Source organism: Oncorhynchus nerka, linkage group LG25 (genome assembly GCF_034236695.1).
Source record: "Oncorhynchus nerka isolate Pitt River linkage group LG25, Oner_Uvic_2.0, whole genome shotgun sequence".
NCBI classification, from domain to species: domain Eukaryota; kingdom Metazoa; phylum Chordata; class Actinopteri; order Salmoniformes; family Salmonidae; genus Oncorhynchus; species Oncorhynchus nerka.
Window position 1 is genome coordinate 57,874,678 of NC_088420.1, and position 18,854 is coordinate 57,893,531.

Below are 18,854 nucleotides of genomic sequence, written 5' to 3' on the forward strand. Positions count from 1 at the left end.
ATCCGACTTCTTCACCTGCGTGATCATCTGAGACCAGCCACCCAGACAGCTGATGAAACTGAGGGTTATTTATTTCTTTAATAAAGACGTTGTGTAGGGAAAACCAAATTCTGATTGACTGGGCCTGGCTCCCAAGTGGGTGGGTCAACCATGGCTGTGCCCCTTCCCAGTCATGTGAAGTCCATAGATTAGGGCCTAATGAATTTATTTACATTGACTGATTTCCTTATATGAACTGTAACTCAGTAAAATCATTGATACTGTTGCACGTTGCATTTATATTTTTGTTCGGTATAGATTCTCTAGTTCAGTGTCGCAAACCTCTCCTCAAGTACCCCCAGACGTTCCACGCATTTGACGTATTCCAGAACTAGCAAACCTGATTCAACTAATGAGGTGATTAGTTGAACAATGGAATCAGGTCCGCCATCACTGGAATACCTGGAATAAGTGGATTGGCCGGGGGTACTTGAAGACAAGGTTTGGGAAAGACTGCTATAGTTCTATCCTGGAGGTCAAGTCCATGACGGCAATACTTTCTAAATAATATATAGCAATAATATCCCATTTAGCAAACTCTTTTATCCAAAGTGACTTTCATCGATGCATGCATACATTATTTAAGTACAGATAAATTGATCCCACTGGGAACCAACCGGGAATCAAACCCACTATCCTGGCGTTGCAAGTACCATGCTCTACCAATTAAGCAACAGAGGACCGCGTGATATGACTTACCAAATCTCTTAGTGTACAGCATCTCCCCCAGGTTGTGAGGGGCTAGGGAGTACACGGCCAGGATGCCCTCGTCAGGGAAGCCCCGCTGGCTGCTAGGTATGAACACGGCCAGGAGCAGCCCGTCCGCTGAGATGTCACAACTGGCGTCGTTGTATATCTTACAGTTTGGCACCAGCACATTCACAGAGGCTGGAGGGGTGTGGAATACACTCAAGCACGCAGGCACACACAGGATGTCAATACTACAGTTTAATTTTGCACACACACATGCATGCACACTTTGTTATTCTATCTTTGTGGGGACCTAAAATGTATTTCCATTCAAAATCATATTTTCCCTAACCCAAACCCCTCACCCTAATTTTAACCTTAACCGTAAACCTAACTCCTAAGCTGAAAATAGCTTTTGTCCTCATGGGGATGTGGGAAATGTCCCCACGATGGCGAATTGTCCTGGTTTTACTATTCTTGTGGGGACCTAAAATGCCCAGAAATCCCCACAAGAATAGGATAACTGCCCCACACACACACGTCAATACTACAGTATAATTCTACCGAGGTAAACGCAATCAGGGCAAGAAAACAAGCTGGGGCTTGTTTAGGAGAATGTAACGTTACAGAATGTTTAGAGAAGTGCATTGTGTAGAACAGATACGACTGCCTGTCAGATGGAATATGGAATCATGGCATCTTGATTTATTCTATTTCTACCTGCAACGTTCTGAACATTTCACATACCGTTGCTGATCTCAGGCAGGTCAAATTTGGTGAAGTCCCACCACTGCAGCCGGTAGGTGGTGTTGGCTATGTTACTAGCCACCGCCGACTGGCCGTCCCCGATGGAGGCACCTGAGAGACAGGAGAAAAACATTTTGGTCAGTGGAAAAGAGCATTGGAAGTGAAGTAGGAAAAGGACTGGCTACCATTATTGCAGACAGCAGAAATGAACACAATCAAATGGATAACATTGAGATGTATGAGAGCAGTCAACAAGTCAGTTGTTGCACTTGTTGCACACTTAAACTGTACTGCGCTAGCTTGGATATCCTCTTCTACACCTTTCAGAATGGTTCCACCAACTATAAAGGATGGGTAATCAGGACAGTGAAATAAAGCTCAGCTTGACACAGTATTGGTTTAAGGGTTTTACAGTGCACTCGTCTTGTAGACGATAATGATGACATGAGTACAGGACAATTGGATCACTGCTCTATAAGCAGAGTGCACTTTAGTGGGACAATCTTGGTTATTACCTGCTAAGACCCTGTTGACAGAGGAGTGAGTGGCAAGGCCAGGCTGTCCCCTCTCGTGGAAGATCCCAGCGTAGGGCAGATACTCAGGCAACAGGAACCGCCGGGGAACGAAGCGCCCCAGCGAAGGAGCAGACATCCTGGCGTTGCGCGGTGTTCTGTGCCTCGTCCTGTCGCCGTTATCACTGTTAAACACACCCACAGTTATTGGGAAAACAAAGGCTATTGGGAGACTTGTGGTGAAGCTAAGGGTTCAAAGTAGGATCATTGAACTCTGATTTCAAGACTAGTCCTGACCACACCATCGGTTGTGTAGATCCAGCTATATGCCTCAACCAAAATTAATAGAATAGATGAGCAACATAAATCTGGACAGTATATGGTTCTTATCTTTTCCAACAAGATGGCCTGGGACATCTACTTAACCCATTTTATCTCCTCCTCCACTTATTTCAACAGAAGACAACTTTGAGGTCTGAAAACAACTGGCATACGTTGATTGAAGAGCGTAATATCCCTTTAAAAAAGGTGGAATCCTTATTTTCTACATCCATATTTGGACCTATAAAATAATTATATATATTAGTTATATATACATTGATTATTGAAGAATATAACATATATAACCTCATGAGCTTAGTTCGATTGTCATACCCCCATCAGAACCCAAAATATAAGCGTGTTTTACTCCAATGTTTCCAAAATGAACTCATCCATTGACTTCTTGTCAACATTTAAAACATGGAAAACAGATGCGACAATTGCCTGCTATGGTGCAGTCTTGTGTTGATAAAAACAGCTGGATGTAAGGACATTATAACTAAACAATAAAACTTATGTTTCCATTATTGTTTCCATGATACATTTAGGCAAAATGTGCATTTATAAAATTGGCGACAGCCTGCATGCCCTACCACCGATCTGTCCTTACATCCATATCTCTATCTATGAATTTGAAAGTGGTAACATTTCTCCAGCTCCGTCCCTCAGTTATTTACCAAAACAGAGGCGGCGTGATTGCTTTTTTACTGTTTCAATTATGGATTCTAGCTTTAAGGGGCCGGGGCCCGGTTTCCCATCATTAGAACCTTCATAGAAGCATCGTTAAATCTCTGGAGTGGTTTCCCAAAACCATCATTATTAACCTTGCACCTGAAAACGCTCGTAATCTAACGCCTGCCTCAGACCACTCGTAGAACAGCTAGGTGCATCGTTAGATACTGTTTTGCCCTTCCGCGTTACTTTCAACACAGAAGATCTCTGCTGAACATAGAAACACACGGTTCATCCTTCTCTCTGAGACCGCCGATAACTTCAGAACCAAGTTGACTACAAATACAAAGTTGCAATTTCTACCAACAACCAATGTATAAAAATATGCTTCAAAATGAAAACCGAGATAACAGAAATAAAATATAAACAGTAGGCCATAGACCTATTTCAATCATATTGAAATACATTTCATGTTCAATCAATTTAGTTATATTATAATACTTGTTATTGTCTGTAATTTGTCTCAATATAGTTCATGTCTAGCCTAACATGTGTGCAATGATGTGCCAAATCTGTGATTTTGTGAATTATTACCGGGCAAGCCTTAGAATTAGCCACCTCAATATTCGCGGCCATAGGTGATAATATTTTTCTTGGAGCTGATCATCAGTATTGTGGAATAATTATAATGTTAAGGTAAGATTTAAATGGAGAAAGCTGATCCGAAAGCAGCACTCCCTTTCTTTCGACCCTATCAGTATCGACACATGCCTCAATGACGCACTTAGCGAACGTTCTCTCTGCTTGGTGTTTTGGGAAACACAATTTACATCTTGGGCCGTTGTAGGAAAGATGCATCGTTAAAACACATGTAAGACTAAGTTCAATCACTATCAGGCAACCGGACCCAGGATGGGTTGCCGCCAACTCACTCTAGCTCCTCAAAGTCCACATCGCTGTTCTCAATGGCAGCCGAGGGGTTGCCGGCAGGGCTGTCCGACGAGGAGGAGAGTGTCCTCAGCCGGTTCTGCTGGTAGCGCAGCGAGCGCTGACGAATACTATCCCGCCTTGACAGGTACTGAATCATCCTCTGGGCATAGTACGCAGCCGGGGACAACCTGACGAAAAAATAACCGCAGATAGAAGGGTTCAATGGGAGATTACAGCTGTAGGGTTCATAGTAGGCTAGCAAAATTCCAGAAACTTCACCCAAATTTTCAGGTTGTTAACAAACCTGGAAACTTAAGGATCTTTTCAACCTTACTCAATGGGTTTTGTCCTATCAAAGATGATACAATTTTAATTGGGGTTAAGATTGGTACCTGGCGGGGTCTGGGTAGATAGGGTGGTCTCGGGATCCTCCCATGTCGTAGCGGGATAGAGAGAGGAGGGAGGACTCCAACAGCCTTCTGTGAACAAACCCACCAAGCAATGGATCAGCAATTAATCTCCTCTGCAAAGGGAGTGTATTTGTTTTAAACAAATACAACTATTTGGACAATATAAGTCTATCACGGAAATACTGCGTAAAGCAGACCAGTAGTCACTTGCTGTAATGTTATCATGCCAGAGTTGATCACTAGATAAAGTGAGACAAGTGGTGTTCAGTAGATACCAAACTGAAGAAAACAGTCCGAAACAGAGTGGTACAATATGAGCTCCTTCAATAAGAAATGCTCATTTTCATTTTTAGTTTCAAAATATTTTGTTGCGGTGTGCCCTACTAAACAGGACCCTGGTCTGAGCGAAAAACAACACCGCAGAGACTACCAAGTCCTTTCTCATTACTCTACCTTCTCAGAGAGTCCTCATCCGGGTTATCCACAGGCATTTCCTGGCTTAAGGCCTCTGGCGGTGCGTCGGTGGAGCGGCTGGAGGCGGCCTGGCGATAGACGCGCTCCCACTGGCCTGTCTCCTGGTTGAACACCAGGCCCACTGTCTGCTCCCCGGGCTGGGCCGAGGACGACGCAATGGGGGGATAGGGCATGGCCGCAACGTGAGGGCCTGGGGAGGGCTGTAGCTCGCTGGACTCAGGGGGTTGGGCTACCCTCCTCTCCCTCTCTTGGGGATGGGGGTGTGGATCCCGGCTCCGTGATGATGCATGGGGCTCCTCATAGGCAGGGCTGGGGGGCTGCCGCCAGGGAGAGCTGGAGCCCTCCTGCGTGGAGACAGCGGAGGTGGAGGACGCTGGGCTGGTGCGCTCCCAGCGTTGGGAGTCGTGGTTGAAGGTGAGCAGGTTGTGGCAGGCCCGGCAGCGGTTCAGGTGGCCCCGGGAGGAGTGGGCGGCGCTAGAGAAGGGAGGGGGGTTGTTCTCGGTAGGGGCAGGTGGGGGTGGCTGGGGCTGGTAGTGGGAGGACACGGAGGGCCCGGGTCTCTCTGGGTCTATGTTGTTGTTGAGCAGCTCCTGCATCTGCTCCTGGCCGCCCTCCCCTCCCCCGACATCCATGCTGGCGGCCCCCAGCGGCAACTCCAGGTCCTGCATGCGGTCGAACTCCATGAAGTAGCGGCTAAGATTGCACTGGAGCACATTGCGGAACGAGGCCGGGTTGCTGCGCGTGCCATCCCAGAAAGGGTGGTGCCCACTGCTGGAGCCCACCCCTCCTCCTCCACCACCACTTCCTCCTCTCTGATTGGCCACAGGGCTGGGGCCAAGTTCGGCGCCCGGCTGCGGGGGGAAGCCTCGTCCCTCGGTGGCGGAGGTGTAGACGGGGGACTGGGAGGAGCCGTCTTGCTGCCGCAGCACTGACAGCAGGCTGACAGAGGATGAGCTGGTCCGGGGGGGCAGCATCCCACCCCCAACACCACCCATACCCCCTCCACTGCTCCCTCCACTTCCGGCCCCGCTCTCTGAGCTTCTCATGTTTAGCAGGCTGCGTGTCCAGTCAGGTCCGGGCAGAGGGCGGGATGGGGGTTGATGTTGGTGGTTGGCGGGTGGGGGCAACAGCTGCTGGCTCAGGGGCTGGCTGGCCACGTGGGTGGTAGGCACGGCGCGGTGCAGGGAGCTGCCGGCACTGTAGTAGACTGTAGTGAAGGCCGAGGGCCGCTGCTGGGCTCCAGTGGGCTCTGAAGACTGCCGGGGCTCCGTACGGGCCGAAAAGGTGGAGGCGTGGGGGGCTGGCTGAGAGGCCACCTGGGGAAGCTCGGGGTGGACAACAGGCCTGGAGGTGGAGGGACCCTCCCCCAGAGAGGGGCTGCGGTTGGCCATGCAGCGGCTGCAGAGGCACACCATGCCCAGGTGCTGGGTGCAACCTGGGTAGGGCAGTCCACGGTCCTGCGAGGCTGGGTACTGGCCCAAAGGCATGCTGGGAGGCTCACCGCTGCCCTCCCCGCCAGGGCGGGAAGCATCCCCCCCAGCCTGCGCCCCCGACGAGCGCGATGACAGGATGTGCAGGAAGTTGTGGAGGATTGGCGTGCGGCGTACAGGCTGGGAGGGCAGGAAGGAGCGCTGGCGGAAGTGGGGCATCTCCACACTGTCCATGGGGACCTCGGACTCATCATCATTCTACAGAACATATTAGGGTACAGTCATGTTGAATGTTTAAGGGTATTAGGGTACAGCCATGTTTTTAAGGCTTTGAGCAGATTCTTTCATTTCTAGACAGAAAACAATGTGCCTTATTCCCAACTCAGCATGACGTTCAGGCACAAAGCGACGAATGACTCACCTGCTGGTTGGAGGGGTTCACAATAGCCGTCAGAAGATTGTGCCCCAAAGGATCAAACCTCACCAACCTGAGAGAGATGGAGCAAACCATACAACATGTTCACTACACTAGGAGTTGTTGCATGTGAATGGAACATAAATGTTTAGACATTTTGTACATATTTAAAATCCATCTTCCCGAAATATGTCACACAGAATGAAATAGAACACAATATAAATAATTGTGCCTAAATGGTGTCCCACCTGACTCTTTCAGTCTCACTGCCGGTTTTGACCACGGCGAAGGGCTCGGGCCGACTCCAGTCCCAGAAGTGTAGCTCATTGTTGGTGGCGATGAGGAGGAGCTGGGCGGTGGGGTGGAAGGTAAGTGAGGCAATGGCAACGTTGCTCTCTGTGAACCAGCTCTCACTGCCACCCTGCAGAAACAAACACAAGAAGGGGGTTTAATAGAGAAAGAAACAAGAACGGTACGGCAATACTGGATAGAAAACATTTGCCTGATGTTTACGGAATGCGGACTGCTGTGATCAGGGTTTATCAACTAGGCAACCAATAGCAACACATTGAAGATGGAAAAGTTTCTTTATGACGCCTGGAGCCGCCACAAACCAGTCGGACAAAGGCGAGTTCCCTGGGGTACACCTCAACATTTACTTCTGTCGAGACTGTGCTGTGTATGGGAGTCTTACAACCTAACATAACAATAAAATATACCAATACAACTTAGCAAGCAGGGACCTGAAACTTGTCCTATTCATCTTAATAGGGGCCTGTCTGTGTTTTAGAAAAGGCACCACTTACATGCAGGTCCCAGATGCGGACCTCTCCGTCAAGGCACCCGGAGGCCACCAGGCCGGGGATGGTGGGGTGAAAGGTCACACACCAGGGTGTGCGGCGGTGGCCCACGAGCGAATGCAGGCACTTTCCAGTCTTCACCTCTGTGATGTAGATGTTGTGGTTGACGTGAGTGGAAGCCATGAGGGTCCTATCAGAGTGGATAGAAGAGGGGGAGAGAGAAAACAGGTGCATGGAGTGAATGGTACTGCTGCTGTTATAATGTTAAAGGAAGCTCTGCCTCTAAAATGTGCTCATGAATCGATTCATGCGGCTGGGTCAGTTGAGTTCCTTACCGGTCTGGGCTGAAGGCCAACAGGAACGTGGAGCGAGGGCTATCTGGCAGCTCTACTTTCTGTGTGAGGCAACAAACATCACTTAACACCAGAGCCTTACATGGAGGTAGCACATTGATTATTAAAAGCACAAAATGACAAACACAAAATAGACAGGTTTTTTAAACTTATGACTTGATTCAAGTCGAATTATGATGCATTAACTTCATATTATTAGGCATTTTGAAGAACAGCCAGCCCCCAAATAGACTGAAGATGATAAAGATAAGCACAGGACATTGTTTCCATGGTGACGAGTTACATCAATTGTATAATGCACTCCAGATCAAAACGCCTTCTGCAGCAAGTGGGCAGCGAGAGATGGATCGCCTACTACTATTCCATATCTGTTGAAACTAGGGCTGGGCGGTATACTGTATTTTATGATATACCGGTAATGATGCAGCGGTTTGGGTTTTTCTTTACTGGTATTTGAATGTTTGGTTTGTTAAATGTGACACGCCATGTGTAATGTACATTTTTATAGTTTACTTCGCTACTTGAGTCATCCATACAGACCTAGAAACGCCCCGTCATTCAATGAGCGCATTTGATGTTCCTCAACCACGAGACACTTGTGTTCAGTCTGCATGGTCAATGCAGCACATGCAACAATGTTGATGACAACAATGCTGTTTTCACTTTGCTTCTTAATAGAACTCTACTAGTGTTCTATAATGACTCCATTAGTTTGTGTTTCTTACATCAGCAAACAGCTAGTTTGTCATTTCTTAGCAAGTTTCCCTGAATCTTGTGAGACACTAATTGTTAGCGAGCTAGCTAATACAGCCTGATAACACCAGTGATGGTGTAGACCTAAATCAGCATGTTGTTTGTGCAACAGTATCTTCTAAGTCAAAGAGGAATATGCAAAGCAAGAATATGTTAGCTACATAAGTAGCCCTAGGAAACACTTATCAACACTTTGTTCCTACCCTGTCACAATAACTCCCTGGCATTTTTTTTAGTTGTCATCTCAAACAACACTGTATTCAAAGTGACAACTATTATATTCAAAATATAGAATTATAATAGTCATTCTATTTCCATCATTCCAACAGTTTTTCTCTAATCCGCAAGTCAAATCACAATTGCAACATTTGGTAAAAAATAAGTCCGAGATTATTTGCTCATATCGTGCAGCCTTACGTGGCAGTGTGGAAATTATCTCAATTGAGCAGTGGTGTAAAGTACTTAAGTAGTACTTGAAAGTATTTTTACTTAAGTATTTTTGGGGGGTATCTGTACTTTACTTTAATATTTATTTGTTTTTTTGACAACTTTTACTTCACTCTACATTCCTAAAGAAAATACTGTACCGTTTACTCCATGCATTTTCCCTGACACCTAAAAGTACTCGTTACATTTTGAATGCTTAGCAGGACAGGAAATTGCTCCAATTCGCTCACTTGTCAAGAGAACATCCCTGGTCATCTACTGCCTCTGATCTGGAGGACTCACTAAACACATTGTAAATTATGTCTGAGTGTTGGAGTGTCCCCCTGGCTATAGATAAATACATTTTTAAAAAACAAGAAAATGGTGCCATCTGGTTTGCTTAATATAAGGAATTTGAAATTATTTATACTTTTACTTTTGATACTTAAGTACATTTTACCAATTACATTTACTTTTGATTACTTAAGTATATTTAAAACCAAATACTTTCAGATTTTACTCAAGAAATATTTTACTGGGTGACTTTCACTTTTACTTGAGTAATTTTATATTAACGTATCTTTACTTATACTCAAGTATGACAATTGGGTACTTTTTCCACCACTGTAATTGAGTGCAGGAATGGCAGAAAAGATAAAAGTGCTGAAATGTATTTTAGTTGAAGTTGAATTGAACAGTATAAAACAATCAGAATGGAGAAATCACTTAGAATGTGTGTGAGTTGCCACCCTAGGATCACTCACTACTCATAAAGCAAATGTAGAACTTTTATTATTCAAAAACTTTTTTACAACTTTTTAAAAAATACCCTCATTTAATGTCCAATTTTTTAAAAATACTGTGATATAATATTTTGGCCATATCGCCCAGCCCTAGTTGAAACCAAAGCAGTTTTGACATATCTCTTTACTGGGATAATGGGTCGTCTTCAGCTGTTACCTGACTCTGCCATTTCATCCAGCGGACCTTCTCCTCCACCATCTGCTGCAGGAGGCGCTGGGAGCCAAAGGCCTGCGAGCCGCGCTCCCGGGTGGACAGGATTCGCACAGAGTTCCTTTGATGACTAGAGGCCATGGTTCTCCTCCTCTACAGGCCGGGGCCACACCACTGCTCTCTGCCTGCTCTAGGGAGAGTCACTTCTGCTGCTGCTAGCTCGCCATGCAGAGGCTGGGGAGGGAAGAGAGTGCCAAGAAGGAGATCGTAGTTAGTTGTTGTGTGTGCAGGCATAGGTTTTGCACAGGGAAAGAGAAGGAAAAAAAGAGGGTTGCCTAGTAGTTTACTTTATTGAAAAGTAACAGAAAATGAGAGTTTGACAGAGGACCACATTGAAGATCATGAGGGTGTGTGCTGTGTGATGTGAGGGGGCAGTTCTAGGCCTGAACTTTATTAGTAGCATGATTGGCGAAGATAGCCCATTATGTAAACTGACAGCTAGAGGCAGCATTCCCCAATGAGTGCATTGGAACTATTTAGGAGATCAGTACTAAAATATTGTGTGTCCTTAAATAAAAACATGCAAGTTTGCAGCTCTCTGGCTAGCATACACATGCAGCCAAAGCTAAAACCTCACATCTGGAAGGTTGCCTAAACGGTGCGCTGTTTTACAATTTTGTCATGTTTTGGTTCCAAATTGGCAAAACACCACTGCCAATGCGAAACAGTACAGCTTTAGCACTCCCTTAACCCATAAGAGTCTAAACCCCATCTAAGCCGGGGGATGGGGTAATACTAAGCTATATGGAAATGTTTTAGGAATGTCACAGGGAGGATAATCTTGCTATTTGAATTTTAAGACCCCTTGAAGTATCAAAATAACATGACAAATTATTTGATGAATAATTATTTGGGCCTTACCGCTGTTAGCCCATTCAAACAAATTGAATAACATAATCACTACATGGAATAACATAGTCCCCCCCAAAAAATACAAAGGAAGTTTGTTCTGAAGTGTTTATCCTATATCTGAGAGATGAAGTTGAAGTCGGAAGTTTACATACACCGAGGTTGGAGTCATTAAAACTTGTTAAAACAGATTATTTCACTTATAATTCACGGTTCCAGTGGGTCAGAAGTTTACATACACTAAGTTGACTGTGCCATTAAACAGCTTGGAAAATTCCAGAAAATGGTGTCATGGCTTTAGAAGCTTCTGGTAGCCTAAATGACATAATTTGAGTCAATTGGAGGTGTACCTGTGGATGTATTTCAAGGCCTACCTTCAAACTCTGTGCCTCTTTGCATGACATCAAGGGAAAATCAAAAGAAATCAGCCAAGACTTCAGAAAAACATTGTAGACCTCCACAAGTCTGGTTCATCCAAGGGAGCATCTGTACAAACAATAGTACGCAAGTATAAACACCATGGGACCACGCAGTCGTCATACCGCTCAGGAAGGAGACGTTTTCTGTCTCCTAGAGATGAACGTACTTTGGTGAGAAAAGTGCAAATCAATCCCAGAACAACAGCAAATGACCTTGTGAAGATGCTGGAGGAAACAGGTACAAAAGTATCTATATCCTATACCGACATAACCTGAAAGGCCCGCTCAGCAAGGAAGAAGCCACTGCTCCAAAACAGCCATAGAAAAGCCAGACTACAGTGTGCAACTGCAAAAATAGAACTGTTTGGCCATAATGACCATCATTATGTTTGGAGGAAAAAGGGGGAGGCTTGCAAGCTGAAGAACAAAATCCCAACCGTGAAGCACGGGGGTGGCAGCATCATGTTGTGGGGGTGCTTTGCTGCAGGAGGGACTGGTGCACTTCACAAAATACATGGCATCATGAGAGGAAAATTATGTGGATATATTGAAGCAACATATCAAGACATCAGTCAGGAAGTTAAAGCTTGGTCGGTCATAAATGGGTCTTCCAAAAGGACAATGACCCCAAGCACACTTCCAAAGTTGTGGCAAAACGGCTTAAGGACAACAAAATATAGGTATTTGAGTGGCCATCACAAAGCCCTGACCTCAATCCTATAGAAAATGTGTGGGCAGAATTGAAAAGGCGTGCAAGGAGGCCTACAAACCTGACTCAGTTACACCAGCTCTGTCAGAAGGAATGGGCCAAAATTTACCCAACTTTTTGTGGGAAGCCGGTGGAAGGCTACCCAAAACATTTTACCCAAGTTAAACAATGTAAAGGCAATGCTACCAAGTACTACTTGAGTGTATGTAAACTTATGACCCACTGGGAATGTGGTGAAAGAAATAAAAGCTCATTCTCTCTACTATTATTCTGACATTTTCCATTCTTAAAATAAAGTGGTGATCCTAACTGACCTAAGACAGGGAGTTTTTACTAGGATTATTATTAATGTCAGGAATTGTGAAAAACTGAGTTTAAATGTATTTGGCTAAGGTGTATGTAAACTTACGACTTCAACTGTATAAGAAAGTTTTTATTTTTAAGACCTTATTTTGGGCACTAAACAGTCTCCATATATACAGTGGGGCAAAAAAGTATTTAGTCAGCCACCAGTTGTGCAAGTTCTCCCACTTAAAAAGATGAGAGAGGCCTGTAATTTTCATCATAGGTACACTTCAACTATGACAGACAAAACTAATTTAAAAATCCAGAAAATCACATTGTAGGATTTTTTATTAATTTATTTGCAAATTATGGTGGAAAATAAGTATTTGGTCAATAACAAAAGTTTATCTCAATACTTTGTTATATACCCTTTGTTGGCAATGACAGAGGTCAAATGTTTTCTGTAAGTCTTCACAAGGTTTTCACACACTGTTGCTGGTATTTTGGCCCATTCCTCCATGCAGATCTCCTCTAGAGCAGTGATGTTTTGGGGCTGTTGCTGGGCAACACGAACTTTCAACTCCCTCCACAGATTTTCTATGGGGTTGAGATCTGGAGACTGGCTAGGCCACTCCAGGACCTTGAAATGCTTCTTATGAAGCCACTCCTTCGTTGCCCGGGCGGTGTGTTTGGGATCATTGTCATGCTGAAAGACCCAGCCACGTTTCATCTTCAATGCCCTTGCTGATGGAAGGAGGTTTTCACTCAAAATCTCACGATACATGGCCCCATTCATTCTTTCCTTTACACGGATCAGTCGTCCTGGTCCCTTTGCAGAAAAACAGCCCCAAAGCATGATGTTTCCACCCCCATGATTCACAGTAGGTATGGTGTTCTTTGGATGCAACTCAGCATTCTTTGTCCTCCAAACACGACGAGTTGAGTTATTACCAAAAAGTTATATTTTGGTTTCATCTGACCATATGACATTCTCCCAATCTTCTTCTGGATCATCCAAATGCTCTCTAGCTAACTTTAGACTGGCCTGGACATGTACTGGCTTAAGCAGGGGGGCACATCTGGCACTGCAGGATTTGAGTCCCTGGCGGCGTAGTGTGTTACTGATGGTAGGCTTTGTTACTCCCAGCTCTCTGCAGGTCATTCACTAGGTCCCCCCGTGTGGTTCTGGATTTTTTTTTCTTGTGATCATTTTGACCCCACGGGGTGAGATCTTGCGTGGAGCCCCAGATCGAGGGAGATTATCAGTGGTCTTGTATGTCTTCTCATTTCCTAATAATTGCTCCCACAGTTGATTTCTTCAAACCAAGCTGCTTACCTATTGCAGATTCAGTCTTCCCAGCCTGGTGCAGGTCTACAATTTTGTTTCTGGTGTCCTTTGACAGCTCTTTGGTCTTGGCCATAGTGGAGTTTGGAGTGTGACTGTTTGAGGTTGTGGACAGGTGTCTTTTATACTGATAACAAGTTCAAACAGGTGCCATTAATACAGGTAACGAGTGGAGGACAGAGGAGCCTCTTAAAGAAGAAGTTACAGGTCTGTGAGAGCCAGAAATCTTGCTTGTTTGTAGGTGACCAAAAACTTATTTTACACCATCATTTGCAAATAAATTCATTAAAAAATCACACGTGATTTTCTGGATTTTTTCTTCTCATTTTGTCTGTCATAGTTGAAGTGTACCTATGATGAAAATTACAGGCCTCTCTGGTCTTTTTAAGTGGGAGAACTTGCACAATTGGTGGCTGACTAAATACTTTTTTGCCCCACTGTACCTCCATTCATTTTGTTCAACTGGTACCGCGGGACCTTCATTCGAGTCTTGTGAGGCCCGTGGGCGTCCTAGAGCAAAACATGTACGTGTTCGGGAGAGTCTCACCTTTACACAGAGGGGTCATATTAGGGTGTAGCCCAAAATGTTCAGACGCTACTGACAGAAGTTGGCAGATCGGCTGTACAAACTTCAGACGAGTCACAAGACGCTTGTGGGGTCATGGAGCAAAACGGAGAACACCACTGTGTTTGAGAGTCATCTTTCCATAGAAGGGTCATAGTTTGTAGGCCAAACTATTCGGACGCTAAAAGAGGATTTTGTGAGAAGACCGATTTTCGGGATGTCTCATGGTCTGACAAACACCACTCTAGCTCTGTCACCGCAAATACAGAAGTGTTACATAGGCGGACGCAGTCGATTGAGACGCATCCAATGCCACAAAAAAAACAGATCTCTCTAGCTTAAAATGAAGGATTTTTAAGGAATATTTTATTATTATGCTAATTAGATTTCCGGGTGGGCGTGGACATCAACCTTAGGGTTGAAGCCCCAAGGCATTTTAAACAAGGGGAACATTTTTCCAACACTGGGACGGGAGATTTTCCTATAAACAAAGATGACCAACACAAGAGTCCGATTGGGAATACACAATCCTTGGCAGGCGGCGCAACATTAGTTTAAAACCATGACCGGTGGGCCTAATTGGAATTCCAAGTAAGACAGACATCCAAATCGGGTCCAAACACAGATCATTGTGCTATGGAATATTGTATTCCAGGACTCCAAAAAGTGGTGTTTCATTACTCTCTCTGTGGTTAGACTGATGTAAATTACAATCCAAGATGGAACAACTGGGTTTGAAGGGCCAGTGATATATGTATTTGTGCCGAGTATGAGTCTATGGTGATGAGTCTCAAAAACAGACTTTGAAGAGTCTGGTGATTTCTCAAAGTGCACACCATATGTTGTTTAAAAAGCAACCCGAATATACGACACCACTTGCACTACAAACTGTGTGTCCATGTACTTGGTAAAGTTCATGATGCCCAGTACCAGTGGAAGCAAAATAGCCCCATAACATCAAAGATCCACCCCTATATTTTACAGTAGGTGGTTGCTGGAGATTCGAAAACAGGGGTGCTGTTTACCTTGACATGTTTTCATATTACTTTTTAAACAATATCTTTGTCTGTCCAATTGTGTTACTATAAAACAATATACACTGAACAAAAATATAAACACAACAAGTGCTGGTTCCATTTTTTATGAGCTGAAGTAAAAGATCCCAGAGATTTTTCATACGCACAAAAAGCTTATCTCTCTCAAATGTTGTGCACAAGTTTGTTTACATCCTTTGTGAAGATAATACATCCAACTGACAGGTGTGGCATATCAAGAAGCTGATTAAACAGCATGATCATTACACAGGTGTATCTTGTGCTGGGGAAAAATAAAAGGCCACTAAAATGTGCAGTTTTGTCACGTAACACAATGCCACAATGTCTCAAGTTTGAGGGGGCATGCAATTGACATGCTGACTGCAGTAATGTCCACCAGAGATTTTTCCAAAGAACTGAATGTAAATTTCTCTACCATAAGCCACCTCAAACTAAATTTGGCAGTACGTCCAACCGGCCTCACAACCGCAGACCATGCCAACCCAGGACCTCTACATCCGGCTTCTTCATCTGTGGGATCGCTTTTTTGGCTGGGCTTGTCTCCCAAGTGCCTGGGCCTATGCCCTCCCAGGCCCACCCATGGCTTCACCCCTGCCCAGTCATGTGAAATCCATAGATTAGGGCCTAATTAATTTATTTCAATTGACCGATTTCTTTACATTAACTGTAACTCAGAAAAATCTTGAAATTGTTGCGTTCATGTTTTTGTTTAGTATAACGTCATCAATTTCTTTTAACATACAATATAGTTCCGTATTTAAATGATTAATGTTATAGTATTTTTTGCTCAATTTTATCAAGGGTGGCAAAAATTTGAGGTGACTGTACATGATAAATATGTACAATATTGGAAAGTATTTTCAGTGTTGGATTTCAAAACCATCTGGATATTAACTATAGAAAATAAGATCTACATGTGCATTAGTAACCAAAACACTAATATGAAAAATATTTCTGGCGAATCAAACGGGAGGATTAAAAATAAAATAAAAACATGTACTTTGATAAGAGATCAAGTTGATCTGTAGCTTATATGGATCGTGAGCTATTGAAAATTAGACCCATCACAGTATATATTCATGCAAAATCAGTTCAATAAAAAATTGCATTTCTAATGGGCGTACCTATGGGCGGGGAAGGTCAGAAACCCAACATCAAGTGGTTTTTAGGTGTATATGTCAATTGTACTGGAAGCTATTTAAAATTTGATCTGTACGTGAATTAACCCTTTACACTTGTACCCGTAAGTGAGGGAAATACTGTAAATGAAGAGGACTCTGTATTTTGAAAGATGAGATGTTGAGGATTATAATAAATACCGCTTTGATGTCATACAAGCAAGCCAAACACCTGGGAATCCAAATGTGCACTTCACATTCCCATATCATAAAACATGTCATAAACGGTGTGAACATTTATGATCACTATGTTTGATGATTTGTAACAAGATGACAGATAACAGATTGTGATTTATAATGGGCCGTTGGATTATGTAAACAACAGTAATTGTGTAATTGCGGGGATTCAGGTTTGTGTTCCAAACGAAACTACAAGTGTGCTTGCTCTAGTTCCTCAGTGGCACATCTAGGAGAACAAAAAAATAATTAAAAAATACAAATAAAAGCACCTTATAGTTGAAGACTCTTCTTTGAGTCACAAAAGTGCATTGAAATTAATTAGGAACTGGGCACACTTGGTGTGTGGCCACTTGGAGACACCAGTTAGTCCTCTCACTCAAACCCTTGTCATTTTTTTGTCTTATGTTGCACCTACCCCAGATTTTCCAGGAATATTATTGAATGATCTACTGTTCCAGATGAGTAGGAGTCAAAATAAGAATACTGGAAGAAAGAGACCCACACACTGTCGAAAAAAGGAATAGATCCAAAATTGAGGCTTGAATCCAAAATAAGGATGTTCATTGAAACATGGTGTCCCCCAAAAATGTATTATAGTGCTAGAAGGTGCATAAATAAAAAGTGAAAACAATGTGTTTTTTGGGCATCGTGTTTCAATGAACATCCTTATTTTGCATTCAAGCCTCAATTTTGGAACTATTCCATTTTTCGACAGTGTGCGGGTCTTTATTTCTTCCAGAGATATTCGTTTCATGTTACTGATTGTATCCAGAGTAATTTTTGTTACTTCACATTGTGGTTTTACATCTCTAGTTCACCTTGATAGGAAGCTTTTGAACAGTATCCTTGTAAATGGTTCAAATATATCACCCTTAGTAGTTAGCGGTAACTAATAAAAATGCTGGGCCCTTCAGCGACTGGGGGCCCTATGCAGTGTGTATAATCTTCATATAGGGCTAAACCTCAAGAATGGAATGCAGGGAAAGCAGCGAACTCTGAAAGAAGCATGGCCGATGGAAAAGTTAGGAACATGTCTGAAACCAATAGCACGTCGGGAGAAGATGAGAGCACAGACAAGGATGGAGGAGGATGTGGAACATGAATTAGGAGGTGGAAATGAAGAAGAATGGGAAAGGAACAACGTTGGGATGGGAAAGAAGACGCCTAGTGTTGAGAATACCTCATATCTGTTGGGAGTCTGGTTTCTGGGAGGGTTGGGGCCCAAATTGACGAATTCGTTGGAAGTATCCAAGATGGTGGAGAGAAGTGGAAATAAAGGCGGTCAGGAGGATTGGGTTGGCCTTGATTTTTGTGTGTTTCTGCTGAACAGAAGAAGCTTGTTTTGGAATCCCAGGCGAATGGATGGCTGTGCTTTGAGCTAAGGAGAAGAGCACCTGTCAAGGCATTCATTTCCGGGGTCTCGGAAGAAGTAGGCATCAAAGTGCTGAAGAGTATTCATGGAGCGGTTGATGCACGTAGGATGAATTTTTGAGTTGATGGCAAGAAAGAAAAGTGTTTATTCTTGTGGAGTCCCTCCCGACCCGAGTAAACCTGGTAAGAGCTTTTATTTCTAGGCTTTTATTTTGCAGTGTAAATTGTGTACTGTGGAATGTTTGGACATGTACAAAATGTCTGCAGGTGGAAGGTGTGGAAAAGAAGTTCATGGTGAATGTAATGAAGAAACCGTGTAAAGTGTTGCAGCTGTGGTGGAAATCTTCAGAGTGCCTGTCGAGGTCGAAAGAGAATGAAGTTGACAAAGTCAGAGCCGTCCCGAGCATTTCATATGCAGAGGTGATCCAAATGGTTGAGGGAATGAATGATTCTTCTAAGGACTCCATGGAGTTGGATAGGCATTCACTGCAGGCTGCAGAGTTGGCCTCCCACCAGCAGGAGCCAGAGATATTACGTGTAAAGAAGGTGATCTTTGATATTTATGGTAATGGTGATCAACGGCATAGCTAGTGGAGGGAAGATTTACATAATTGTGGATGTGGCCGAGCAGTTCCTGGGACTAATGGATTTCAAGGAGTTATCACTGCTGTTGCGAGCAGTGCTACCCTCTCAGGCCCAAGAGCCTGGGGAGGGAGCTATTGAAGAAATGGGAGAGAGTTTTGTAAAAAAAAAAAGTGTATCTGGATTACACCCCCAATCACTGTATGGAGTTTGTTTGTTTTACCCTTGGACAGTTGGTGGCGGTAATGCACTATAAACATTGGATGCCAACCTTTGTTAAAACCCCACTGAAGAGAAATGTGATTGCAACAACAACAAAAATGCATACAC

At 43.9% G+C, this 18,854-nt stretch overlaps 1 protein-coding gene across 6 annotated transcripts in view; it reads right to left on the reverse strand.

Moving 5' to 3' along the window:
* The window catches only part of LOC115109730 (activating molecule in BECN1-regulated autophagy protein 1B-like), a 34,965-nt gene that overhangs the window by 15,046 nt on the left and 1,065 nt on the right, over window positions 1-18,854 (reverse strand). For 5 of the 6 annotated variants that reach the window (XM_065009905.1, XM_065009907.1, XM_065009904.1 and 2 more), the window contains exons 2-12: window positions 9,933-10,160; window positions 7,776-7,834; window positions 7,447-7,630; window positions 6,889-7,061; window positions 6,647-6,713; window positions 4,775-6,483; window positions 4,304-4,390; window positions 3,914-4,099; window positions 1,992-2,173; window positions 1,477-1,587; window positions 739-927 (exon numbers count right to left, since the gene is read on the reverse strand). In XM_065009905.1, coding sequence (XP_064865977.1) covers window positions 739-927; window positions 1,477-1,587; window positions 1,992-2,173; window positions 3,914-4,099; window positions 4,304-4,390; window positions 4,775-6,483; window positions 6,647-6,713; window positions 6,889-7,061; window positions 7,447-7,630; window positions 7,776-7,834; window positions 9,933-10,067 — 3,082 coding nt within the window. In that variant the 5' untranslated portion in view covers window positions 10,068-10,160. Of the gene's footprint in view, window positions 1-738; window positions 928-1,476; window positions 1,588-1,991; window positions 2,174-3,913; window positions 4,100-4,303; window positions 4,391-4,774; window positions 6,484-6,646; window positions 6,714-6,888; window positions 7,062-7,446; window positions 7,631-7,775; window positions 7,835-9,932; window positions 10,161-11,209; window positions 11,580-18,854 lie in introns of those variants that run through there. The other variant, XM_065009906.1, reaches the window with a different exon arrangement.